The sequence below is a fragment of the Triticum urartu genome, chromosome 2A (assembly GCF_056163025.1).
Source record: "Triticum urartu cultivar PI428250 chromosome 2A, HENAU_Tu73, whole genome shotgun sequence".
NCBI classification, from domain to species: domain Eukaryota; kingdom Viridiplantae; phylum Streptophyta; class Magnoliopsida; order Poales; family Poaceae; genus Triticum; species Triticum urartu.
Genome location: NC_141874.1, coordinates 736,046,650 through 736,072,528, shown reverse-complemented (window position 1 = coordinate 736,072,528; position 25,879 = coordinate 736,046,650). Strand labels below are relative to the sequence as shown.

Here is a 25,879-nt window from a genome sequence, read left to right as displayed (position 1 = left end):
GCTCCCACGTGCTCCTCGATGATCTCATCGGATGAACCACGATGTCGAGGATTCAATCAATCCCGTATACGATTCCCTTTGTCAATCGGTACGTTACTTGCCTGAGACTCGATCGTCGGTATCCCAATACCTCGTTCAATCTCGTTGCCGGCAAGTCACTTTACTCGTACCGTAATGCATGATCCCGTGATCAACCACTTGGTCACATTGAGCTCATTATGATGATGCATTACCGAGTGGGCCCAGAGATACCTCTCCGTCATACGGAGTGACAAATCCTAGTCTCGATTCGTGCCAACCCAACAGACACTTTCGGAGATACTCGTAGTGTACCTTTATAGTCACCCAGTTACGTTGTGACGTTTGGCACACCCAAAGCACTCCTACGGTATCCGGGAGTTGCACAATCTCATGGTCTAAGGAAATGATACTTGACATTCGGAAAATATCTAGCAAATGAACTACACGATCTTTGAGCTATGCTTAGGATTGGGTCTTGTCCATCACATCATTCTCCTAATGATGTGATCCCGTTATCAATGATATCCAATGTCCATAGTCAGGAAACCATGACTATCTTTTGATCAACGAGCTAGTCAACTAGAGGCTCACTAGGGACGTGTTGTGGTCTATGTATTCACACATGTATTACGATTTCCGGATAACACAATTATAGCATGAACAATAGACAATTATCATGAACAAGGAAATATAATAATAACTATTTTATTATTGCCTCTAGGGCATATTTCCAACAGTCTCCCACTTGCACTAGAGTCAATAATCTAGTTACATTGTGATGAATCGAACACCCATGCAATTCTGGTGTTGATCATGTTTTGCTCTAGGGAGAGGTTTAGTCAACGGATCTGCCACATTCAGGTCCGTATGCACTTTACAAATATCTATGTCTCCATTTTGAACACTTTCATGAATGGAGTTGAAGCGACGCTTGATATGCCTGGTCTTCCTGTGAAACCTGGGCTCCTTGGCAAGGGCAATAGCTCCAGTGTTGTCACAGAAGAGAGTCATCGGGCCCGACGCATTGGGAATGACTCCTAGGTCGGTAATGAACTCCTTCACCCAGATTGCTTCTTGTGCTGCCTCCGAGGCTGCCATGTACTCCGCTTCACATGTAGATCCCGCCACAACGCTTTGCTTGCAACTGCACCAGCTTACTGCCCCACCATTCAAAATATACACGTATCCGGTTTGTGACTTAGAGTCATTCAGATCTGTGTCGAAGCTAGCATCGACGTAACCCTTTACGACGAGCTCTTTGTCACCTCCATAAATGAGAAACATATCCTTAGTCCTCTTCAGGTACTTCAGGATATTCTTGACCGCTGTCCAGTGTTCCATGCCGGGATTACTTTGGTACCTTCCTACCAAACTTATGACAAGGTTTACATCAGGTTTGGTACACAGCATAGCATACATGATAGACCCTATGGCCGAGGCATAGGGGACGACACTCATCTTTTCTCTATCTTCTGCCGTGGTCGGGCATTGAGCCGTGCTCAATCTCGTACCTTGCAATACAGGCAAGAACCCCTTCTTTGACTGATCCATATCGAACTTCTTCAATATCTTATCACTGTACGTACTCTGTGAAAGACCAATGGCGTCTCGATCTATCTCTATAGATCTTGATGCCTAATATGTAAGCAGCTTCTCCAAGATCCTTCATTGAAAAACACTTGTTCAAGTAGGCCTTTATGCTTTCCAAGAATTCTATATCATTTCCCATCAACAGTATGTCATCCACATACAATATGAGAAATGCTACAGAGCTCCCACTCACTTTCTTGTAAATGCAGGCTTCTCCATAAGTCTACGTAAACCCAAACGCTTTGATCATCTCATCAAAATGAATGTTCCAACTCCGAGATGCTTGCACCAGCCCATAGATCAAGCGTTGGAGCTTGCACACCTTGTCAGCATTCTTAGGATCGACAAAACCTTCCGGCTGCATCATATACAATTCTTCCTTAAGGAAACCATTAAGGAATGCCGTTTTGACGTCCATTTGCCATATCTCATAATCATAGAATGCAGCAATTGCTAACATGATTCGGACGGACTTCAGCTTCGCTACGGGTGAGAAAATCTCATCATAGTCAACCCCTTGAACTTGTCGATAACCCTTAGCGACAAGCCGAGCTTTATAGATGGTTACATTACCATCCGTGTCTGTCTTCTTCTTAAAGATCCATTTATTTTCTATGGCTCGCCGATCATCGGGCAAGTCAGTCAAAGTCCATACTTCGTTTTCATACATGGATCCTATCTCAGATTTCATGGCTTCCAGCCATTTGTCGGAATCTGGGCCCGCCATCGCTTCTTCATAGTTCGAAGGTTCACCGTTGTCTAACAACATGATTTCCAAGACAGGGTTGCCGTACCACTCTGGTGCGGAACGTGTCCTTGTGGACCTCCGAAGTTCAGTAGCAACTTGATCCGAAGTTTCATGATCATCATCATTAACTTCCTCTCTAGTCGGTGCAGGCACCTCGGGAACAATTTCCTAAGCTGCGCCACTCTCCGGTTCAAGAGGTAATACTTCATCAAGTTCTACTTTCCTCCCACTTACTTCTTTCGAGAGAAACTCTTTCTCTAGAAAGGATCCATTCTTGGCAACAAAGATCTTGCCTTAGGATCTGAGGTAGAAGGTATACCCAATAGTTTCTTTAGGGTATCCTATGAAGACGCATTTTTCCGATTTGGATTCGAGCTTTTCAGGTTGAAGTTTCTTGACATAAGCATCGCATCCCCAAACTTTTAGAAACGACAGCTTAGGTTTCTTCCCAAACCATAATTCATACGGTGTTGTCTCAACGGATTTCGATGAAGCCTTATTTAAAGTGAATGCGGCAGTCTCTAAAGCATAGCCCCAAAATGACAGCGGTAGATCGGTAAGAGACATCATAGATCGCACCATATGCAATAGAGTGCGATTATGACGTTCAGACACACCATTACGCTGAGGTGTTCCAGGCGGCGTGAGTTGTGAAATTATTCCACATTTCTTTAAGTGTGTGCCAAATTCGTGACTCAAGTATTCTCCCCCATGATCTGATCGCAAGAACTTGATTTTTCTGTCACGTTGATTCTCAACCTCACTCTGAAATTCATTGAACTTTTCAAAGGTCTCAGACTTGTGTTTCATTAAGTAGACATACCCATATCTACTCAAGTCATCAGTGAGGGTGAGAACATAATGATAGCCACCGCGAGCCTCAACGCTCATTGGACCGCACACATCAGTATGTATGATTTCCAATAAGTTGGTTGCTCGCTCCATTGTTCCTGAGAACGGAGTCTTGGTCATTTTACCCATGAGGCATGGTTCGCACGTGTCAAATGATTCGTAATCAAGAGACTCCAAAAGTCCATCTGCATGGAGCTTCTTCATGCGTTTGACACCTATGTGACCAAGGCGGCAGTGCCACAAGTATGTGAGACTATCATTATCAACCTTACATCTTTTGGTATTCACACTATGAATATGTGTAACATTATGCTCGAGATTCATTAAGAATAAACCATTCACCAGCGGGGCATGACCATAAAACATATCTCTCATATAAATAGAACAACCATTATTCTCAGATTTAAATGAGTAGCCATCTCGAATTAAACAAGATCCTGATACAATGTTCATGCTCAAAGCTGGCACTAAATAAGAATTATTGAGGTTTAAAACTAATCCCGTAGGTAAATGTAGAGGTAGCGTGCCAACGGTGATCACATCGACCTTGGAATCATTCCCGACGCGCATCGTCACCTCGTCCTTTGCCAGTCTCCGCTTATTCCGCAGCTCCTGCTTTGAGTTACAAATGTGAGCAACCGCACCGGTATCAAATACCCAGGAGCTACTACGAGTACTGGTAAGGTACACATATATCACATATACCTTTAGTGTTGTCGGCCTTCTTGTCCGCTAAGTATTTCGGGCAGTTCCACTTCCAGTGACCACTTCCCTTGCAATAAAAACACTCAGTCTCGGGCTTGGGTCCATTCTTTGGCTTCTTCCCGGCAGCTTGCTTACCGGGCGCGGCAACTCCCTTGCCGTCCTTCTTGAAGTTCTTTTTACCCTTGCCTTTCTTGAACTTAGTGGTTTTATTCACCATCAACACTTGATGTTCCTTTTTGATTTCCACCTCCGCTGATTTCAGCATTGAATATACCTCAGGAATGGTCTTTTCCATCCCCTGCATATTGAAGTTCATCACAAAGCTCTTGTAGCTCGGTGGAAGCGACTGAAGGATTCTGTCAATGATCGCGTCATCCGGGAGATTAACTCCCAGCTGAGTCAAGCGGTTATGTAACCCAGACATTTTGAGTATGTGCTCACTGATAGAACTGTTTTCCTCCATCTTACAACTGAAGAACTTGTCGGAGACTTCATATCTCTCGACCCGGGCATGAGCTTGGAAAACCATTTTCAGCTCTTCGAACATCTCATATGCTCCGTGTCGCTCAAAACGCTTTTGAAGCCCCGGTTCTAAGCTGTAAAGCATGCTGCACTGAACGAGGGAGTAATCATCAGCACGTGACTGCCAAGCGTTCATAACGTCTTGGTTCTCTGGGATGGGTGCGTCACCTAGCGGTGCTTCTAGGACATAATCTTTCTTGGCAGCTATGAGGATGATCCTCAGGTTCTGGACCCAGTCCGTATAGTTGCTGCCATCATCTTTCAGCTTGGTTTTCTCTAGGAACGCGTTGAAGTTGAGGGCAACATTAGCGTGGGCCATTTGATCTACAAGACATAATGTAAAGATTTTAGACTAAGTTCATGATAATTAAGTTCATCTAATCAAATTATTCAATGAACTCCCACTCAGATAGACATCCCTCTAGTCATCTAAGTGAAACATGATCCGAGTCAACTAGGCCGTGTCCGATCATCACGTGAGACGGACTAGTCAACATCGGTGAACATCTTCATGTTGATCGTATCTTCTATATGACTCATGCTCGACCTTTCAGTCTTCCGTGTTCCGAGGCCATGTCTGTACATGCTAGGCTCGTCAAGTCAACCTAAGTGTATTGCGTGTGTAAATCTGGCTTACACCCGTTGTATTCGAACGTTAGAACCTATCACACCCGATCATCACGTGGTGCTTCGAAACAACGAACCTTCGCAATGGTGCACAGTTAGGGGGAACACTTTCTTGAAATTATTACGAGGGATCATCTTATTTAAGCTACCGTCGTTCTAAGCAAATAAGATGTAAAACATGATAAACATCACATGCAATCAAATAGTGACATGATATGGCCAATATCATTTGCTCCTTTTGATCTCCATCTTCGGGGCTCCATGATCATCGTTGTCACCGGCATGACACCATGATCTCCATCATCATGATCTCCATCATCGTGTCTTCTTGAAGTTGTCTCGTCATCTATTACTTCTACTACTATGGCTAACGCTTTAGCAATAAAGTAAAGTAATTACATGACGTTTATGTTGACACGCAGGTCATAAATAAATTAAGACAACTCCTATGGCTCCTTCCGGTTGTCATACTCATCGACATGCAAGTTGTGATTCCTATTACAAGAACATGATCAATCTCATACATCACATATATCATTCATCACATCCTTTTGGCCATATCACATCACACGGCACATGCTGCAAAAACAAGTTAGACGTCCTCTAATTGTTGTTGCAAGTTTTTATGTGGCTGCTATAGGTTTCTAGCAAGAACGTTTCTTACCTACGCCAAAACCACAATGTGATATGCCAATTTCTATTTACCCTTCATAAGGACCCTTTTCATCGAATCCGATCCGACTAAAGTGGGAGAGACAGACACCCGCCAGCCACCTTATGCAACTAGTGCATGTCAATCGGTGGAACCAGTCTCACGTAAGCGTACGTGTAAGGTCGGTCCTGGCTGCTTCATCCCACGATGCCGCCAAATCAATATAAGACTACTAACGGCAAGTAAATTGACAATATTGACGCCCACAACTGATTTGTGTTCTACTCGTGCATAGAAACTACGCATAGACCTAACTCATGATGCCACTGTTGGGGAACGTAGCAGAATTTTAAAATTTTCTACGCATCACCAAGATCAATCTATGGAGTCATCTAGCAACGAGGGAGAGGGGAGTGCATCTACATACCCTTGTAGATCGCAAGGGGAAGCGTTCAAGAGAACGGGGTTAATGGAGTCGTACTCATCGTGATCCAAATCACCGATGACCTAGCACCGAACGGACGGCACCTCCGCGTTCAACACACGTACGGTTGGGAATACGTCTCCTCCAACTTGATCCAGCAAGGGGGAAGGAGGGGTTGATGGAGATCCAGCAGCACGACGGCGTGGTGATGGAAGCAACGGTGATCTCAGCAGGGCTTCGCCAAGCTCAGGGAGAGGGAGGCGCCAGGGGCTAGGGTGCGGCTGCCCTCCCTCCCCCCCACTATATATAGGACCCCTAGGGAGCACCGGCCCTAGGAGATGCAATCTCCAAAGGGGGCGCCGGCCCTAGGAGATGCAATCTCCAAAGGGGGCGGCGGCCAAGGGGGGTGGAGTGCCCCCCAAGCCAAGTGGGGCGCCCATCCACCCCTAGGGTTTCCAACCCTAGGCGCAGGGGGAGGCCCATGGGGGGCGCACCTGAAGGAAATATGCCCTAGAGGCAATAATAAAGTTATTATTTATTTCCTTATATCATGATAAAAGTTTATTATTCATGCTAGAATTGTATTAACCGGAAACATAATACATGTGTGAATACATAGACAAACAGAGTGTCACTAGTATGCCTCTACTTGACTAGCTCGTTAATCAAAGATGGTTATGTTTCCTAACCATGGACAAAGAGTTATTATTTGATTAACGGGATCACATCATTAGTTGAATGATCTGATTGACATGACCCATTAGCTTAGCACCCGATCGTTTAGTATGTTGCTATTGCTTTCTTCATGACTTATACATGTTCCTATGACTATGAGATTATGCAACTCCCGTTTGCCAGAGGAACACTTTGTGTGCTACCAAATGTCACAACGTAACTGGGTGATTATAAAGGAGCTCTACAGGTGTCTCCAAAGGTAGATGTTGGGTTGGCATATTTCGAGATTAGGATTTGTCACTCCGATTGTCGGAGAGGTATCTCTGGGCCCTCTCGGTAATGCACATCACTTAATCCTTGCAAGCATTGCAACTAATGAGTTAGTTGCGGGATGATGTATTACAGAACGAGTAAAGAGACTTGTCGGTAACGAGATTGAACTAGGTATTGAGATACCGACGATCGAATCTCGGGCAAGTAACATACCGATGACAAAGGGAACGACGTATGTTGTTATGCGGTCTGACCGATAAAGATCTTCATAGAATATGTAGGAGCCAATATGAGCATCCAGGTTCCGCTATTTTTTATTGACCGGAGACGTGTCTCGGTCATGTCTACATTGTTCTCGAACCCGTAGGGTCCGCACGCTTAAGGTTTCGATGACAGTTATATTATGAGTTTTGATGTACCGAAGTTAGTTCTGAGTCCCGGATGTGATCACGGACATAACGAGGAGTCTCGAAATGGTCGAGACATAAAGATTGATATATTGGGCGGCTATATTCGGACACCGGAAGTGTTCCGGGGAAGTTTCGGATAAAACCGGAGCACCGGGGGGTTACCGGAACCCCCCGGGGGGTTAATGGGCCTCATGGGCCTAAAGTGGAGAAGAGGAGGGGCTGCCAGGGCAGGCCGCGCGCCCCCTCTCCCCCTAGTCCGAATTGGACAAGGAGGGAGGGGCGGCGCCCCCCCTTTTCCTTCTCTCCTTCCCCCTCTCCTACTTGGACAAGGAAAGGGAGGGGAGTCCTACTCCCGGTAGGAGTAGGACTCCTCCTGCGTGCCTCCTACTAGGGCCGGCCGCACCCCCCCCCCCCTTGGATCCTTTATATACGGAGGCAAGGGGCACCCCTAGACACACAAGTTGATCCACGTGATCATATTCTTAGCCGTGTGTGGTGCCCCCTTCCACCATAGTTCTCAATAATATTGTAGCGGTGCTTAGGCGAAGCCCTGCGACGGTAGTACATCAAGATCGTCACCACGCCGTCGTGCTGACGGAACTCTTCCCCGACACTTTTCTGGATCGGAGTCCGGGGATCGTCATCGAGCTGAACGTGTGCTAGAACTCGGAGGTGCCGTAGTTTCGGTGCTTGATCGGTCGGGTCGTGGAGACGTACGACTACATCAACCATGTTAACACTTCCGTTGTCGATCTACAAGGGTACGTAGATCACACTCTCCCCCTCTCGTTGCTATGCATCACCATGATCTTGCGTGTGCGTAGGAAATTTTTTGAAATTGCTACGTTCCCCAACAGTGGCATCCGAGCCTAGGTTTTATATGTTGATGTTATATGCACGAGTAGAACACAAGTGAGTTGTGGGCGATATAAGTCATACTTCTTACCAGCATGTCATACTTTGGTTCGGCGGTATTGTTGGACGAAGCGGCCCGGACCAACATTACGCGTTCGCTTACGCGAGACCGGTTCTCCCGACGTGCTTTGCACATAGGTGGCTTGCGGGTGACAGTTTCTCCAACTTTAGTTGAACCGAGTGTGGCTACGCCCGGTCCTTGTGAAGGTTAAAACAGCACCAACTTGACAAACTATCATTGTGGTTTTGATGCGTAGGTAAGATTGGTTCTTGCTTAAGCCCATAGCAGCCACGTAAAACTTGCAACAACAAAGTAGAGGACGTCTAACTTGTTTTTGCAGGGCATGTTGTGATGTGATATGGTCAAGACATGATGCTAAATTTTATTGTATGAGATGATCATGTTTTGTAACCGAGTTATCGGCAACTGGCAGGAGCCATATGGTTGTCGCTTTATTATACGCAATGCAATCGCGCTGTAATGCTTTACTTTATCACTAAGCGGTAGCGATAGTCGTGGAAGCATAAGATTGGCGAGACGACAACGATGCTACGATGGAGATCAAGGTGTCGCGCCGGTGACGATGGTGATCACGACGGTGCTTCGGAAATGGAGATCACAAGCACAAGATGATGATGGCCATATCATATCACTTATATTGATTGCATGTGATGTTTATCTTTTATGCATCTTATCTTGCTTTGATTGATGGTAGCATTATAAGATGATCTCTCACTAAATTATCAAGAAGTGTTCTCCCTGAGTATGCACCATTGCGTAAGTTCTTCGTGCTGAGACACCACGTGATGATCGGGTGTGATAGGCTCTACGTTCAAATACAACGGGTGCAAAACAGTTGCACACGCGGAATACTCAGGTTATACTTGACGAGCCAAGCATATACAGATATGGCCTCGGAACACGGAGACCGAAAGGTCGAGCGTGAATCATATAGTAGATATGATCAACATAGTGATGTTCACCATTGAAACTACTCCATCTCACGTGATGATCGGACATGGTTTAGTTGATTTGGATCACGTAATCACTTAGAGGATTAGAGGGATGTCTATCTAAGTGGGAGTTCTTTAAGTAATATGATTAATTGAACCTAAATTTATCATGAACTTAGTACCTGATAGTATCTTGCTTGTTTATGTATGATTGTAGATAAATGGCCCGTGCTGTTGTTCCGTTGAATTTTAATGCGTTCCTTGAGAAAGCAAAGTTGAAAGATGATGGTAGCAATTACACGGACTGGGTCCGTAATTTGAGGATTATCCTCATTGCTGCACAGAAGAATTACGTCCTGGAAGCACCGCTGGGTGCCAGGCCTGCTGCTGGAGCAACACCAGATGTTGTGAACGTCTGGCAGAGCAAAGCTGATGACTACTCGATAGTTCAGTGTGCCATGCTTTACGGCTTAGAACCGGGACTTCAACGACGTTTTGAACGTCATGGAGCATATGAGATGTTCCAGGAGTTAAAGTTAATATTTCAAGCAAATGCCCGGATTGAGAGATATGAAGTCTCCAATAAGTTCTATAGCTGCAAGATGGAGGAGAACAATTCTGTCAGTGAGCATATACTCAAAATGTCTGGGTATAATAATCACTTGATTCAAATGGGAGTTAATCTTCCAGATGATTGCGTCATTGACAGAATTCTCCAATCACTGCCACCAAGCTACAAGAGCTTCGTGATGAACTATAATATGCAAGGGATGAATAAGACTATTCCCGAGCTCTTCGCAATGCTGAAAGCTGCGGAGGTAGAAATCAAAAAGGAGCATCAAGTGTTGATGGTCAACAAGACCACTAGTTTCAAGAAAAAGGGCAAAGGGAAGAAGAAGGGGAACTCCAAGAAGAACAGCAAGCAAGTTGCTGCTCAAGAGAAGAAACCCAAGTCTGGACCTAAGCCTGAAACTGAGTGCTTCTACTGCAAGCAGACTGGTCACTGGAAGCGGAACTGCCCCAAGTATTTGGCGGATAAGAAGGATGGCAAGGTGAACAAAGGTATATGTGATATACATGTTATTGATGTGTACCTTACTAATGCTCGCAGTAGCACCTGGGTATTTGATACTGGTTCTGTTGCTAATATTTGCAACACAAAACAGGGACTACGAATTAAGCGAAGATTGGCTAAGGACGAGGTGACGATGCGCGTGGGAAATGGTTCCAAAGTCGATGTGATCGCGGTTGGCACGCTACCTCTACATCTACCTTTAGGATTAATATTAGACCTAAATAATTGTTATTTGGTGCCAGCGTTAAGCATGAACATTATATCTGGATCTTGTTTGATGCGAGACGGTTATTCATTTAAATCAGAGAATAATGGTTGTTCTATTTATATGATTAATATCTTTTATGGTCATGCACCCTTGAAGAGTGGTCTATTCTTATTGAATCTCGATAGTATTAACACACATATTCATAATGTTGAAGCCAAAAGATGCAGAGTTGATAATGATAGTGCAAATTATTTGTGGCACTGCCGTTTAGGTCATATCGGTGTAAAGCGCATGAAGAAACTCCATACTGATGGACTTTTGGAACCACTTGATTATGAATCAATTGGTACTTGCGAACCGTGCCTCATGGGCAAGATGACTAAAACGCCGTTCTCCGGTAATATGGAGAGAGCAACAGATTTGTTGGAAATCATACATACAGATGTATGTGGTCCGATATTGAGGCTCGTGGCGGATATCGTTATTTTCTCACCTTCACAAATGACTTAAGCAGATATGGGTATATCTACTTAATGAAACATATGTCTGAAACGTTTGAAAAGTTCAAAGAATTTCAGAGTGAAGTTGAAAATCATCGTAACAAGAAAATAAAGTTTCTATGATCTGATCGTGGAGGAGAATATTTGAGTTACGAGTTTGGTGTACATTTGAAACAATGCGGAATAGTTTCGCAACTCACGCCACCCGGAACACCACAGCGTAATGGTGTGTCCGAACGTCGTAATCGTACTTTACTAGATATGGTGCGATCTATGATGTCTCTTACTGATTTACCGCTATCATTTTGGGGTTATGCTTTGGAGACGACCGCATTCACGTTAAATAGGGCACCATCAAAATCCGTTGAGACGACGCCTTATGAACTATGGTTTGGCAAGAAACCAAAGTTGTCGTTTCTGAAAGTTTGGGGCTGCGATGCTTATGTGAAAAAGCTTCAACCTGATAAGCTCGAACCCAAATCGGAGAAATGTGTCTTCATAGGATATCCAAAGGAAACTATTGGATACACCTTCTATCACAGATCCGAAGGCAAGACTTTTGTTGCTAAGTTCGGAAACTTTCTAGAGAAGGAGTTTCTCTCGAAAGAAGTGAGTGGGAGGAAAGTAGAACTTGACGAGGTAACTATACCTGCTCCCTTATTGGAAAGTAGTGCATCACAGAAAACTGTTTCTGTGATACCTACACCAATTAGTGAGGAAGCTAATGATAATGATCATGAAACTTCAGAACAAGATACTACTGAACCTCGTAGCTCAACCAGAGTGAGATCCGCGCCAGAGTGGTACGGTAATCCAGTTCTGGAAGTCATGCTACTAGATCATGATGAACCTACGAACTATGAAGAAGCGATGGTGAGCCCAGATTCCGCAAAATGGCTTGAAGCCATGAAATCTGAGATGGGATCCATGTATGAGAACAAAGTGTGGACTTTGTTGACTTGCCCAATGATCGGCAAGCAATTGAGAATAAATGGATCTTCAAAAAGAAGACTGACGCCGACGGTAATATTACTGTCTACAAAGCTCGATTTGTCGCAAAAGGGTTTCGGCAAGTTCAAGGGGTTGACTACGATGAGACCTTCTCACCCGTAGCGATGCTTAAGTCTGTCCGAATCATGTTAGAAATTGCCGCATTTTATGATTATGAAATTTGGCAGATGGATGTCAAAACTGCATTCCTGAATGGATTTTTGAAAGAAGAGTTGTATATGATGCAACCGGAAGGTTTTGTCGATCCAAAGGGAGCTAACAAAGTGTGCAAGCTCCAGCGATCCATTTATGGACTGGTGCAAGCCTCTCGGAGTTGGAATAAACGCTTTGATAGTGTGATCAAAGCATTTGGTTTTATACAGACTTTTGGAGAAGCCTGTATTTACAAGAAAGTGAGTGGGAGCTCTGTAGCATTTCTGATATTATATGCGGATGACATATTACTGATCGGAAATGATATAGAATTTCTGGATAGCATAAAGGGATACTTGAATAAGAGTTTTTCAATGAAAGACCTTGGTGAAGCTGCTTACATATTAGGCATAAAGATCTATAGAGATAGATCAAGACGTTTAATTGGACTTTCACAAAGCACATCCCTTGACAAGATTTTGAAGAAGTTCAAAATGGATCAAGCAAAGAAAGGGTTCTTGCCTGTGTTACAAGGTGTGAAGTTGAGTCAGACTCAATGCCCGACCACTGCAGAAGATAGAGAGAAAATGAAAGATGTTCCCTATGCTTCAGCCACAGGCTCTATCATGTATGCAATGCTGTGTACCAGACCTGATGTGTGCCTTGCTATAAGTCTAGCAGGGAGGTACCAAAGTAATCCAGGAGTGGATCACTGGACAGCGGTCAAGAACATCCTGAAGTACCTGAAAAGGACTAAGGATATGTTTCTCGTATATGGAGGTGACAAAGAGCTCATCGTAAACGGTTACGTTGATGCAAGCTTTGACACTGATCCGGACGATTCTAAATCGCAAACTGGATACGTGTTTACATTAAACGGTGGAGCTGTCAATTGGTGCAGTTCTAAACAAAGCGTCATGGCGGGATCTACGTGTGAAGCGGAATACATAGCTGCTTCGGCAGCAGAAAATGAAGGAGTCTGGATGAAGGAGTTCATATCCGATCTAGGTGTCATACCTAGTGCATCGGGTCCAATGAAAATCTTTTGTGACAATACTGGTGCAATTGCCTTGGCGAAGGAATCCAGATTTCACAAGAGAACCAAGCACATCAAGAGATGCTTCAATTCCATCCGGGATCTAGTCTAGGTGGGAGACATAGAGATTTGCAAGATACATACGGATCTGAATGTTGCAGACCCGTTGACTAAGCCTCTTCCACAAGCAAAACATGATCAGCACCAAGGCTCCATGGGTGTTAGAATCATTACTGTGTAATCTAGATTATTGACTCTATGCAAGTGGGAGACTGAAGGAAATATGCCCTAGAGGCAATAATAAAGTTATTATTTATTTCCTTATATCATGATAAAAGTTTATTATTCATGCTAGAATTGTATTAACTGGAAACATAATACATGTGTGAATACATAGACAAACAGAGTGTCACTAGTATGCCTCTACTTGACTAGCTCGTTAATCAAAGATGGTTATGTTTCCTAACCATGGACAAAGAGTTGTTATTTGATTAACGGGATCACATCATTAGTTGAATGATCTGATTGACATGACCCATTAGCTTAGCACCCGATCGTTTAGTATGCTGCTATTGTTTTCTTCATGACTTATACATGTTCCTATGACTATGAGATTATGCAACTCCCGTTTGCCAGAGGAACACTTTGTGTGCTACCAAACGTCACAACGTAACTGGGTGATTATAAAGGAGCTCTACAGGTGTCTCCAAAGGTACATGTTGGGTTGGCATATTTCGAGATTAGGATTTGTCACTCCGATTGTCGGAGATGTATCTCTGGGCCCTCTCGGTAATGCACATCACTTAAGCCTTGCAAGCATTGCAACTAATGAGTTAGTTGCGGGATGATGTATTACAGAACGAGTAAAGAGACTTGCCGGTAACGAGATTGAACTAGGTATTGAGATACCGACGATCGAATCTCGGGCAAGTAACATACCGATGACAAAGGGAACGACGTATGTTGTTATGCGGTCTGACCGATAAAGTTCTTATAGAATATGTAGGAGCCAATATGAGCATCCAGTTTCCGCTATTGGTTATTGACCGGAGACGTGTCTCGGTCATGTCTACATTGTTCTCGAACCCGTAGGGTCCGCACGCTTAAGGTTTCGATGACAGTTATATTATGAGTTTATGAGTTTTGATGTACCGAAGTTAGTTCGGAGTCCCGGATGTGATCACGGACATAACGAGGAGTCTCGAAATGGTCGAGACATAAAGATTGATATATTGGACGGCTATATTCGGACACCGGAAGTGTTCCGGGGAAGTTTCGGATAAAACCGGAGCACCGGGGGGGGTTACCGGAACCCCCCGGGGGGTTAATGGGCCTCATGGGCCTAAAGTGGAGAAGAGGAGGGGCTGCCAGGGCAGGCCGCGCGCCCCCTCTCCCCCTAGTCTGAATTGGACAAGGAGGGAGGGGCGGCGCCCCCCCTTTTCCTTCTCTCCTTCCCCCTCTCCTACTTGGACAAGGAAAGGGAGGGGAGTCCTACTCCCGGTAGGAGTAGGACTCCTCCTGCGCGCCTCCTACTAGGGCCGGCCACATCCCCCCCCCCCTTGGATCCTTTATATACGGAGGCAAGGGTCACCCCTAGACACACAAGTTGATCCACGTGATCGTATTCTTAGCCGTGTGCGGTGCCCCCTTCCACCATAGTTCTCGATAATATTGTAGCGGTGCTTAGGCGAAGCCCTGCGATGGTAGTACATCAAGATCATCACCATGCCGTCGTGCTGACGGAACTCTTCCCCGACACTTTGCTGGATCGGAGTCCGGGGATCGTCATCGAGCTGAACGTGTGCTAGAACTCGGAGGTGCCGTAGTTTCGGTGCTTGATCGGTCGGGCCGTGGAGACGTACGACTACATCAACCAAGTTAACGCTTCCGTTGTCGATCTACAAGGGTACGTAGATCACACTCTCCCCCTCTCGTTGCTATGCATCACCATGATCTTGCATGTGCGTAGGAAATTTTTTGAAATTACTACGTTCCCCAACAGCACCAGCCCACTAGGGGAACGTAGTAATTTCAAAAAAATTCCTACGCACACGCAAGATCATGGTGATGCATACAATGAGAGGGGGAGAGTGTGATCTACATACCCTTGTAGATCGACAACGGAAGCGTTAACTTGGTTGATGTAGTCGTACGTCTCCACGGCCCGACCGATCAAGCACCGAAACTACGGCACCTCCGAGTTCTAGCACACGTTCAGCTCGATGACGATCCCCAGACTCCGATCCAGCAAAGTGTCGGGGAAGAGTTCCGTCAACACGACGGCGTGGTGACGATCTTGATGTACTACCGTCGCAGGGCTTCGCCTAAGCACCGCTACAATATTATCGAGGACTATGGTGGAAGGGGGCACCGCACACGGCTAAGAATATGATCACGTGGATCAACTTGTGTGTCTAGGGGTGCCCCTTGCCTCCGTATATAAAGGATCCAAGGGGGGTGGGTGCGGCCGGCCCTAGTAGGAGGCGCACAGGAGGAGTCCTACTCCTACCGGGAGTAGGACTCCCCTCCCTTTCCTTGTCCAAGTAGGAGAGGGGGAAGGAGAGAAGCAAAAGGGGGGGCGCCGCCCCTCCCTCCTTGTCCAATTCGGACTAGGGGGAGAGGGGGCGCGCGGCCTGCCCTGGCAGCCCCTCCTCTTCTCCACTTTAGGCCCATGAGGCCCATTAACCCCCCGGGGGGTTCCGGTAACCCCCCCCCCCCCCCCCCCGGTGCTCCGGTTTTATCCGAAACTTTCCCGGAACACTTCCGGTGTCCGAATATAGCCGTCCAATATATCAATCTTTATGTATCGACCATTTCGAGACTCCTCGTTATGTCCGTGATCACATCCGGGACTCCGAACTAACTTCGGTACATCAAAACTCATAAACTCATAATATAACTGTCATCGAAACCTTAAGCGTGCGGACCCTACGGGTTCGAGAACAATGTAGACATGACCGAGACACGTCTCCGGTCAATAACCAATAGTGGAACCTGGATGCTCATATTGGCTCCTACATATTCTACGAAGATCTTTATCGGTCAGACCGCATAACAACATACGTCGTTCCCTTTGTCAACGGTATGTTACTTGCCCGAGATTCGATCGTCGGTATCTCAATACCTAGTTCAATCTCGTTACCGGCAAGTCTCTTTACTCATTCTGTAATACATCATCCCGTAACTAACTCATTAGTTGCAATGCTTGCAAGGCTTAAGTGATGTGCATTACCGAGAGGGCCCAGAGATACCTCTCCGACAATCGAAGTGACAAATCCTAATCTCGAAACACGCCAACCCAACATGTACCTTTGGAGACACCTGTAGAGCTCCTTTATAATCACCCAGTTACGTTGTGACGTTTGGTAGCACACAAAGTGTTCCTCTGGCAAACGGGAGTTGCATAATCTCATAGTCATAGGAACATGTATAAGTCATGAAGAAAGCAATAGCAACATACTAAACGATCGGGTGCTAAGGTAATGGGTCATGTCAATCAGATCATTCAACTAATGATGTGATCCCGTTAATCAAATAACAACTCTTTGTCCATGGTTAGGAAACATAACCATCTTTGATTAACGAGCTAGTCAAGTAGAGGCATACTAGTGACACTCTGTTTGTCTATGTATTCACACATGTATTATGTTTTCGGTTAATACAATTCTAGCATGAATAATAAACTTTTATCATGATATAAGGAAATAAATAATAACTTTATTATTGCCTCTAGGGCATATTTCCTTCAGGGGCGCCCCCCCCCCCCAAGCCCAATCCGAATTGGGAGGGGGGGCCGACCCCCCTTTCCTTCCTTCTTCCTCCTCCTTCCTTTTCTCCTAGAACCAACAAAGGGAAGAGGGGAATCCTACTCCCGATGGGAGTAGGACTCCCTTGGGGCGCGCCTAGAGAGGCCGCCCCCCTCCCCCTCCTCCACTCACTTATATACGGGGGAGGGGGCACCCCATGGATACACAAGTTGATCATTGATCTTTTAGCTGTGTGTGGTGCCCCCCTCCACCATAATCCACCTCGGTCATATCATAGCAGTGCTTAGGTGAAGCCCTGTTCCGGTAGCATCATCATCACTGTCATCATGTCGTCGTGCTGACGAAGCTCTCCCTCGACACTCTGCTGGATCGTGAGTTCGTGGGACGTCACCGAGCCGAACGTGTGCAGATCGCGGAGGTGCCGTACCTTCGGTACTAGGATCGGTTGATCGTGAAGACGTACGACTACATCAACCGCGTTGTTATAGCGCTTCCTCTTACGGTCTACGAGGGTACGTAGACAACACTCTTTCCTCTCATTGCTATGCATCACCATGATCTTGCGTGTGCGTAGGAAAATTTTGAAATTACTACGTTCCCCAACAGTGTTGTCCCTGATCGTCATCTATTTCAAGGCGGAGAACGTCGGCCAGAGGTACAGGCGCACCCGGCAGCGCATCCATTAAGCCACGGAGAAAGCCAGTGACATAGAATTAGGTGCGTCCAGTATGGCTACCGCCTCCGCGCTGTTTGTCGTGACCATAAGAAGGAAGTAGTGATTGGTCGAGCCTGGCTCCGTTCCGGCCTCCCATTAGGCTAGAATCCTGGATGGCCGGGCGTGGGCGAAAGAGGGCGACACCGAGGACACAGTGTACAACTCCCCTCAACTCCAATGGGAGCGGACAATGACGGGAAACGTCGGTACCAAATGGACGAAGGCACGGAATCATCAGCCCCAATAGCTCACATGGGCCATATCAACCATATACCAACCGATAACCCACAAAACCAACTAAGCCAGCTCCATCATCCTAAAGTCTAAAAGCTAGATTCTTAGGATGTGGTTAGAAATCACAAGGTTCAAACATACTCCATGACACATGGGTGCGTGTATTCACAAAAGTGAATGTATGTTGATGATTGTGAGGTTTGTTTCCCTAATCTGTTTAAAAAAAATAGAGGATCCCAATTCCTGGCAAGTGGTCGTCAGGAAGGATGACAAGTGCAAACATCCCGTATGACATTTTATGTGCCTGGGGTGACATTTTACAAAACTGGCACCGCTGGATCCAAGGGCGTTTGCCGGGATCCCATCATCAGCGAACGTTCATCAAATATCTATACCGAAAATAGTCCTCCTTTTTCCAGCTCATAGGGCTTACCTCAAAAAAATTGGTTTTCCGTTTTATGAATAATCACATGTTGGGATTTTTTTTTAAGCATCAGTACAGACACAAGCGCTCATATACACGCGTATACACTCATCCTTATAAACATGTTGGGATTTTAAGGTGTATTAAATCATTGTGAGTCTCCCCAACGTGTGGATTCAATGTGATATGGGTCCGTCGACAAGGAAGATAAACATTCCGTAGCCGGAGAACAAGGAAGGCCGTTTGAAGTGGCTCAGGAAGGAAACACTTTTGCCGGTCCACATTTGGAGCGGAGAGGAGACGAACAACTTTCTGTTTCCCGTTCAAGATGGAGCACACGAAACCAGAAAAAGGCCAAACAGTGGGCGCCGCCCGCCGCCCGCCGCACCCACCAGAAAAACCGCTCGTTATCGTTCCACCCCGAGACCACCCGACCGGACCCCCTTCGCCGCCGGTTGCCGGAGGCATCCAATCCTAGCGCCACCCGCGCCGCCCTGCTCCGACCCCAATGGCGTGGGGCGCGCCAGCGCGGGCGCAGTCGTCGCGGGTGCAGGCCCTCTACGACCTCTGCAGGCGCACCTTCCCCTCCCCCTCCTCCGCCGCCGCCCCGGCCGCCCCTCCCCCCGCCAGCGCCGTCCGGGCCATATCCTCCCTCATGGGTAACCCCCGGCCCTCCTCCTCCCCTTCTCCATCTGCCTATCCATGGCCGCCCTGTCCATCCATGCTTGCGTAGCGTAGTCTCTGGCTCTCTGCTTCCTCCTATGCTCCTCAATGTGCGCGGTCGGTTATATGCAGATACTATCAGCCCCGCGGACCTCGGGCTCAGGGACGACAGCCTCGGGGACGGCGGCGGCGGCGGCGGGCACGGGTTCTTCGACTCGACCTTCGTCAAGGGCGCGGCCAGGGCGGCCAGGTGGGCGCAGCCCATCACCTACCTGCACGTCTACGAGTGCGACGCCTTCTCTGTGAGTGCACTTGGTTATCCTGTCACTGCAATCACCACTTGGCGGACAACCATTGCTTTGAAACCGATGGCACAATTTGTGACATAGATCCATTTAGCATCCATATATGCTGACAATTGTTCGGATTTTCGACGAGGGTAGTGTTGATTAATGATTATGACCTCATTCCTGCTGCTTTGTGAACAAAGGCATGCCAAGGACATCGAGCTTGTTCTAGATTTCTAGCATACTTTTGGTTAGATGCTCAATTCCAAATGATTTTCCCTCCATCCCTTTCTAATAGTTAAAGTAAGTACATATCCACTTCAGTGTTCCTCTGTAGTTTATAAGCCATCTTTACTTGTTGAGGTTTGCAACCTACAATTTACTTGTGTAATAACTGGCCATGTTTACCATTGTGACTCCACTATCAGCTTTGACAAGCTATCTTATCTTTTGAACGAACTTATAATTTCATATTGTAGTTTATTCCACATTTTTAATCTTTGCTTGCTTGATTACAACACTTTTAGCAGCAATACTGCAGGGCACTTGCTAGTTATAGCTTGTGGAGGCTATTTAACATTTTTTTTCCTGGTGTTTTCTATGTATTTTTGCAGATTGGAATATTCTGCTTGCCAACTTCAGCCGTTATTCCTCTCCATGATCATCCAGGAATGACTGTGCTGAGCAAAATCCTGTATGGTTCGATGCATGTGAAATCGTATGACTGGGTAGAGCCTACTGTTCTGGCGAGTAATCAACAAGGTTATTTTCGTGCTCTACTTCAAGTTTAAATACTGTTTTGCTTATTTCATTTATTTTCTGTTATTTTCATGTTCGGTCCTTATTTCTTACAGTATAATGTTTCTTCTGCTTGGTTTCCACCTCCAAGTAGCGAACTGATGAACACTGTTAGCTGTGTCGTAGTACCAATGGTCCAATACTACTGCATTTCGTCACCTGAACCTGTTAGTTCTTTTTGATCGGGTGTTTTGACGGGCTGACATATGTTAGTTATGACTTACCAGTGTTCAAATCATTTTAGAGTGGTTGTTTCCACGTGTTCACCATATTTCAAAGTCTGATCTTCAAAAGGGGTATTGCTAGCCTGAAATAATTTAATTTGTTTATTGCTCATATGCAGTGAGACTGGCCAAGTTACATGCAGATGATGTTCTTACTGCTCCATGTCCAACTACCGTTTTGTATCCCCAAAGTGGCGGGAACCTACACTCCTTCACTTCAGTTGCCTCTTGTGCTGTTCTTGATGTGCTTGCCCCACCATACGCTGAGGATGCTGGTCGAATTTGCACCTATTTTAATGATTATCCGTTTTCTAGCTTCTGTAAGTGAAACTCCTCCTTTTCATTATAGTGCATGTTTGTTCTCATGGCGAGATCATTGCTAATTCCTTAACTAAATTAACTCTTTGGTAGTAGCTACACATCATCCATGAGAGATATTTATTTCTGGAAGCATATATTATTTGTTAATGTGCATTTTAGTTTGATGATCCTAGAAATAATAATTGCCTTGTAAATCTTGTTAATGAAAAGGTGGGAACCCTGGTTTAGGGAAATAATACAACTGATACTCTTGCCCGTTAAAGTACCAGTGTAGGTGTGAGATCGCTCTTGGTTTTCTAGGAGTAAAGGCATATTTATGATGTATGAGAGTGATGTTACAGGATGGCAGCAACCGATCAGTTGATTTCACTTTGAATCAGATACTGGATGTAGCAAACACCAGTATGGTGGCTCATCTGTACAAACCCTTTAATGGAATTGTGATGTGTATTTGGAGCATTTAAATGACCCTCGACATTGAAATATAGACCTTGCTCCTTCTTTAGGACCCAAGGAGATATCCCGTGCTTCCTCTTCTTATGGTGCTTCCGTGCTATCTACATGTAAAACTATATCCAAAAAATTATAAAAAGTCTGATTTTATTTTTGTATGCATCTACCATGCCTCAAAATTTTATATGAAAACTCAGTTCTTAGATAAAGAAACAAAAAAAAGGAAAATTAGATGGTGAATAGTAACAAAATTGAGTTGTGTACTATGCACAGTCAGATTTGTCTTTTCTGTTTCTTGAGTTGTAAATTGAATTTGATCTTGATATTTTGAGTCATGGAAGATGTGTATTGTGTCAAGGTTTTCAACAAAAATCGTATATTCATAGTTTCTAGATTCTGCCTTTTTTTTTTGCTTAAGTAGCACAGAAACATCCTAAGAGGAGCACCGAACATATCCATTTTTGGGTCCTTAGCAAATTCAACAGCCTATTATTTCCAGTAGTGGCTCTCGGTATGGGTATGCAGATGGCATGGAGGACATATAGATCTACAGGACCATACGTTACCCTTGGGTGTGAGCAAGATTGCCAACTATGGTGGTTAGGTTAGGTCTGCTCATGCCAAGCATGACATACCTGCCACACTGGGGAATGCATGCTGATCCTCCTATTGCCTCAGATTGGTGGCAGGTCAAGATTTAGCCTGTCACCTATAGTAGCAAGCATGTTGTTTTTGCCGTTTAGTGTCATAACTCGTAGGTTTGATGATTTAGGTACTTCAACCAACATTCTTTTATGTTCTGTTTGTTCATTCCCAATTTGAGAAACTATCCGATTGTAGTATCCTAACATCCTAGAGCTGCTGATGGTTTTTCATCTTGTCTGGATACTCTTGATTTCCAGTCTGCTCTCGCATCTTCTAGCTTCTCATGATTTCGTGTGATGCACAAACTGCAGCAAGTGGACGCGCAAAGACATTCGATAGCCCAGATAACTATGCCTGGATTGAAGCCATAAACTCACCTGTGTACATTAACATGCGCCCTGGCATGTATACTGGCCCGACTGTACAGGTATCCCCTAACTTTAACATGCTATATTCCTCTTTATCAGCCTCAGTCATGCTAAAGAATATTACTTGGATGCAATTCCTGATGCGTTTGCGCTTTCCAGGACCGCCTATCATAACCGACGAACCGAGGAGCATCAAGCAGTGTGCCCAGGCAGCGAGGCACCAATACAGTTCTTCCAATGTAGTGTTGTAAATGTACCGTAACCTGTTACTTTTCTATTTAGACTTTATGCTAGATGGATGGCCACAGTGAATATACAGTTAGAACTTTCTCATGCTCCGTTTAGTGGAGGAATTCACATTCTGTGGCCTGATCTTGTCGCAATTCTGTTTTTGCGGCCCCATAGTATTATCTTTGCAAGTTTGGTGGTAGATTCTGCCATTCCTGGTGCACACTGTATTCTGACTTCTGAGTTAAACTGGAAGAACTTTGGTTCCTGCGTAGCAGACCATGCACTGGGCTAGGGTAGTGAATGCTGATATATTCAAAATTCCATGCAAAAATCAGCTGGAATCGTGATTGGCGCCATGAGAGAACACGATGCAGGTATTCAGCCACTGTAATCAACGGATAAATATGCATGAACAATGACATTCTTATATTTCGCCTTGCATTTACGCTGTTCATCATGTGCGATTCGCTGATTCCACGTGCATCAGGTGTTCCCAGCTACTTCCTCCGTTCCAAAATAGATGACTCAACTTTGTACTAATTTTACTTAGTACAAAAATAGATGACTCAACTTTGTACTAACTTTACTTAGTACAAAATAGATGACTCAAATAGATGACTCAACTTTGTACTAACTTTACTTAGTACAAAGTTGAGTCATCTATTTTGGAACGGAGGGAGTAATTTCCAATTAGGATGTCACAGTAATACGAAGAAGAAAGGGTGCAAAGCAATCATTATATCAATATATCATGTTAAACAGGAACCAGATTGAGCAGACAGAGGTTGCTTCTAGCAGTAGATGCTTGTCACACCACACTAACTTACAACGAAAACAATGTAGAGCAGAAGGCTAAGGTCAGGGAGGGTGCTGTGCCTCCAGCTTCCTGATAATGGAGTTGGTCACGCCCCAGCTGAACCCTCTGTACTGAAGCCACCTCACGATGCGCGCACGCCGCTTCTCCAGGGGCAAGCTGCTCCCTCGCAGCCACTGCTTCGAGGCCTGAGCAAAGAGATGATCCATGGAAGCTTCTGAGAGGCCATGTGAGGCCTGGTCTTCGTCACCACGGTCGTCCTGGAACACGCTCCTCGTCGCCTGGTCCGCTTCGGCCTCTGGCACCCCTTTCTGGCGAAGCGCCTGATTGGTGTGAAAATAAACATGAGATGCTTGATGAATGATCGCAACATCTCCATGAAAGTAAGCATAAAAATTAATGTCAATGGGGAGTGTTTCGACAACTATGCATGACAATTATAATTACAGAGGATTTCAGTGAAAAAAAAATCAGGAATGGGACACCGAATGTATCATTTGGGAGAGAAGATGCGAGAAAAGACTACCTGCTTTATACGCCTTGGACCCCAAGTTGATGACTGCCACCGGGATCGTGAAAATGATTCCGCATAATAGCCATCATTCAACAGACCCCTTCAGGAACAAAGAAGGCATGAAAATTTATTCCGCATAATGATCGTGAAGCTAGTGAATAGTGATTCAACTATGACGACGATCCAATGCACGACTATTATTCACATTTTCATGTCAGGATATCCAACGGGAGTCTTACCTTGACTTGAAATCAGCAATCACAGAGTCGACTGTGTCGGCAGAATAGTTCTTACCACATAGTTTCTTCCTGAGCTCAGAAACACTGTATGCTCTGCCCAAGATGAACAAAAAGGCGTATTTCAGCGTCCAGTTTCAACACCGGTATATAAGCGCCAAACGTACAAGTGAATAATAGTGACCGCAATTCAAAGCACACAATTTCCTTTAGACTCTGTGTGGTACTCCCTCTGTAAAGAAATATAAGAGCGTTTAGAACACTAAAGTAATGATCTAAACACTCTTATATTTCTTTACGGAGGGAGTACTCAACAAATTGGCAAATTAAAGAGATTAGGCAGCCTACTATTAACATACGATATCTTGTGGTACTGTGGCTTCCAGACCATGTTTTCCTAAAAGAAAAGGTTTTGCACTTCTAAGCAGCAAAATCCTGCTTTTATTTTTCTACAACTGATCCTCCTCAGGTTTCCAACTATCTCAGTGTGTAAGACGAACAGGCAAACTTCACGATGTTCACACCGAGACCTATCGCGTCGAATCCATGGGCAAACATCGCCTACCGAACATTCACTAGAGATGCAGCCAGTGGCACATTGCTTCTATGATATGAAGGTTTTCAGAGAGATTCCTTTGATATCGCCAGAGGTGGATATATATTTCAGTAATACAGTAGAACACAGTGTATGATCTGTCAGTCCTGACCTGACAGCAAGCAGTTCAATGGCGCTCTTCTTCGCATCCTTCACGACGCTTTCGCTGATTCCAGGCACCACGCCATCGCCTTCTCCCTCGTCCAACGAGAGCTGCAGGAACTGCTCGTCCGGAGCACTGTTCTTCGCTGTCAGGCAAAGAACCCAGAAGCAATGTCACACGTCTGCATTTTAATACACAGCCTGACGAACAAGACTTGGAATCTGCTGCGGCTCTCACCGGCGTACGCGCTCCCCTCGTCGGAGAAATCTCGGCGGCAGCTCACCAGCGGAGGCGCGCGCCGGAGGCCGCCCGCCCACCTCGCCCTGGGAGCAAACAACCATCTGAGGCCGGGTCACGCTAAATCGGAAGGGGAGGGGAGGTTCGAGGGAGAGAGGTTACCGGCCGGAGCAGGGGTTAAGGGCGCGGGAGCGCAGGCACGGCTCCAGCTCCGGCCGGAGCAGGAGGAGGAGGCGGCGGCTCGCGGCCAGCGCCGCCATCCTCCGGCGGCTGGTGCCCTGACGTAGCCGCGCTGTGTCAGCGGAGGATTCAACCTGGGGCCGTGTTTTTCCTCCTTTCCGTAGGGTCTGCTGGTACTCCGTCAGTACTTAGAGCATCTCCAACAGAAGCCGGTCGCGCCGTGCGTAAAAAACACATATGCCACGCACGTATCGTCTGGTTTGGCGCGGCGCGCAGCGCTGGCTCCAGCAGCCGCGCTAAAATGCAGCGCGCGTCGCTTCAGCAGCGCGCGACATGCACAAACAATATATGCATTCGAAAACAAAAGCAAAAAAATCAAAAACAAACAAAAATAAATAGTTCAATTTCATTTATTATAACTCAAACAAACAGTTTATCGTTCAATACAACAAATAGTGCAATTAAACACAACAAATTGTTCAACAGTACAATAACGAACGCACAAATCATGATACTTTTTGTCGTTCATTCCATGCCCACCACTCCTCAATGAGATCCTTCTGAAGATCATTATGCGTTGCAGGACGTCGAGTGGCATGATAGGAGGCAACAAAACGGGCCACCCTTTCAGCCCTCCATCGCACTCGCACGGGATATCCCAAGAGCTCATACCGAGAGTAGTCTACATCTTAGCCACGCTCATTCTCGATGATCATGTTGTGCATGATCACACAAGCGTG

The 25,879-nt window shown here is 45.6% G+C and overlaps 2 protein-coding genes across 3 annotated transcripts; one reads left to right on the top strand and one right to left on the bottom strand.

The window, feature by feature from the left end:
• The first annotated feature begins 18,775 nt into the window (after positions 1-18,775).
• LOC125527867 (plant cysteine oxidase 3) lies at positions 18,776-22,732 on the top strand. Its single transcript, XM_087545293.1, has 6 exons — positions 18,776-19,129; positions 19,266-19,435; positions 20,035-20,182; positions 20,562-20,762; positions 22,173-22,288; positions 22,389-22,732. Exons 1-6 carry the CDS (start codon positions 18,979-18,981, stop codon positions 22,401-22,403), a joined length of 801 nt encoding a protein of 266 aa, XP_087401419.1. The 5' UTR covers positions 18,776-18,978; the 3' UTR covers positions 22,404-22,732.
• A 435-nt stretch (positions 22,733-23,167) lies between these two features.
• Positions 23,168-25,318, bottom strand: LOC125527866 (regulatory protein RecX family protein). Of its 2 annotated transcripts, none has more exons than XM_087545294.1 (6): positions 25,122-25,318; positions 24,960-25,063; positions 24,732-24,867; positions 24,028-24,120; positions 23,801-23,888; positions 23,168-23,597 (listed from the first exon to the last, which is right to left on the bottom strand). In XM_087545294.1, exons 1-6 carry the CDS (start codon positions 25,217-25,219, stop codon positions 23,319-23,321), a joined length of 798 nt encoding a protein of 265 aa, XP_087401420.1. In that variant the 5' UTR covers positions 25,220-25,318; the 3' UTR covers positions 23,168-23,318. The 2 variants fall into 2 exon arrangements, with proteins under 2 accessions (XP_087401420.1, XP_048548330.1); XM_048692373.2 differs by having other exon boundaries at positions 24,960-25,045.
• Positions 25,319-25,879: the final 561 nt, after the last annotated feature.

What these genes read in the sequence shown, in the direction of transcription:
- LOC125527866 (XM_087545294.1), bottom strand. Translation starts at nt 25,219, where the DNA reads ATGGCGGCGCTGGCCGCGAGCCGCCGCCTCCTCCTCCTGCTCCGGCCG. An exon ending in CGAGGGGAGCGCGTACGCCG is followed by an intron (nt 24,868 to 24,959) that starts GTGAGAGCCGCA and finishes TTTGCCTGACAG; the next exon opens with CGAAGAACAGTGCTCCGGAC. An exon ending in ATTGCTGATTTCAAGTCAAG is followed by an intron (nt 23,889 to 24,027) that starts GTAAGACTCCCG and finishes TTGTTCCTGAAG; the next exon opens with GGGTCTGTTGAATGATGGCT.
- LOC125527867 (XM_087545293.1), top strand. Translation starts at nt 18,979, where the DNA reads ATGGCGTGGGGCGCGCCAGCGCGGGCGCAGTCGTCGCGGGTGCAGGCC. An exon ending in ACGAGTGCGACGCCTTCTCT is followed by an intron (nt 19,436 to 20,034) that starts GTGAGTGCACTT and finishes GTATTTTTGCAG; the next exon opens with ATTGGAATATTCTGCTTGCC. An exon ending in TTATCCGTTTTCTAGCTTCT is followed by an intron (nt 20,763 to 22,172) that starts GTAAGTGAAACT and finishes CACAAACTGCAG; the next exon opens with CAAGTGGACGCGCAAAGACA.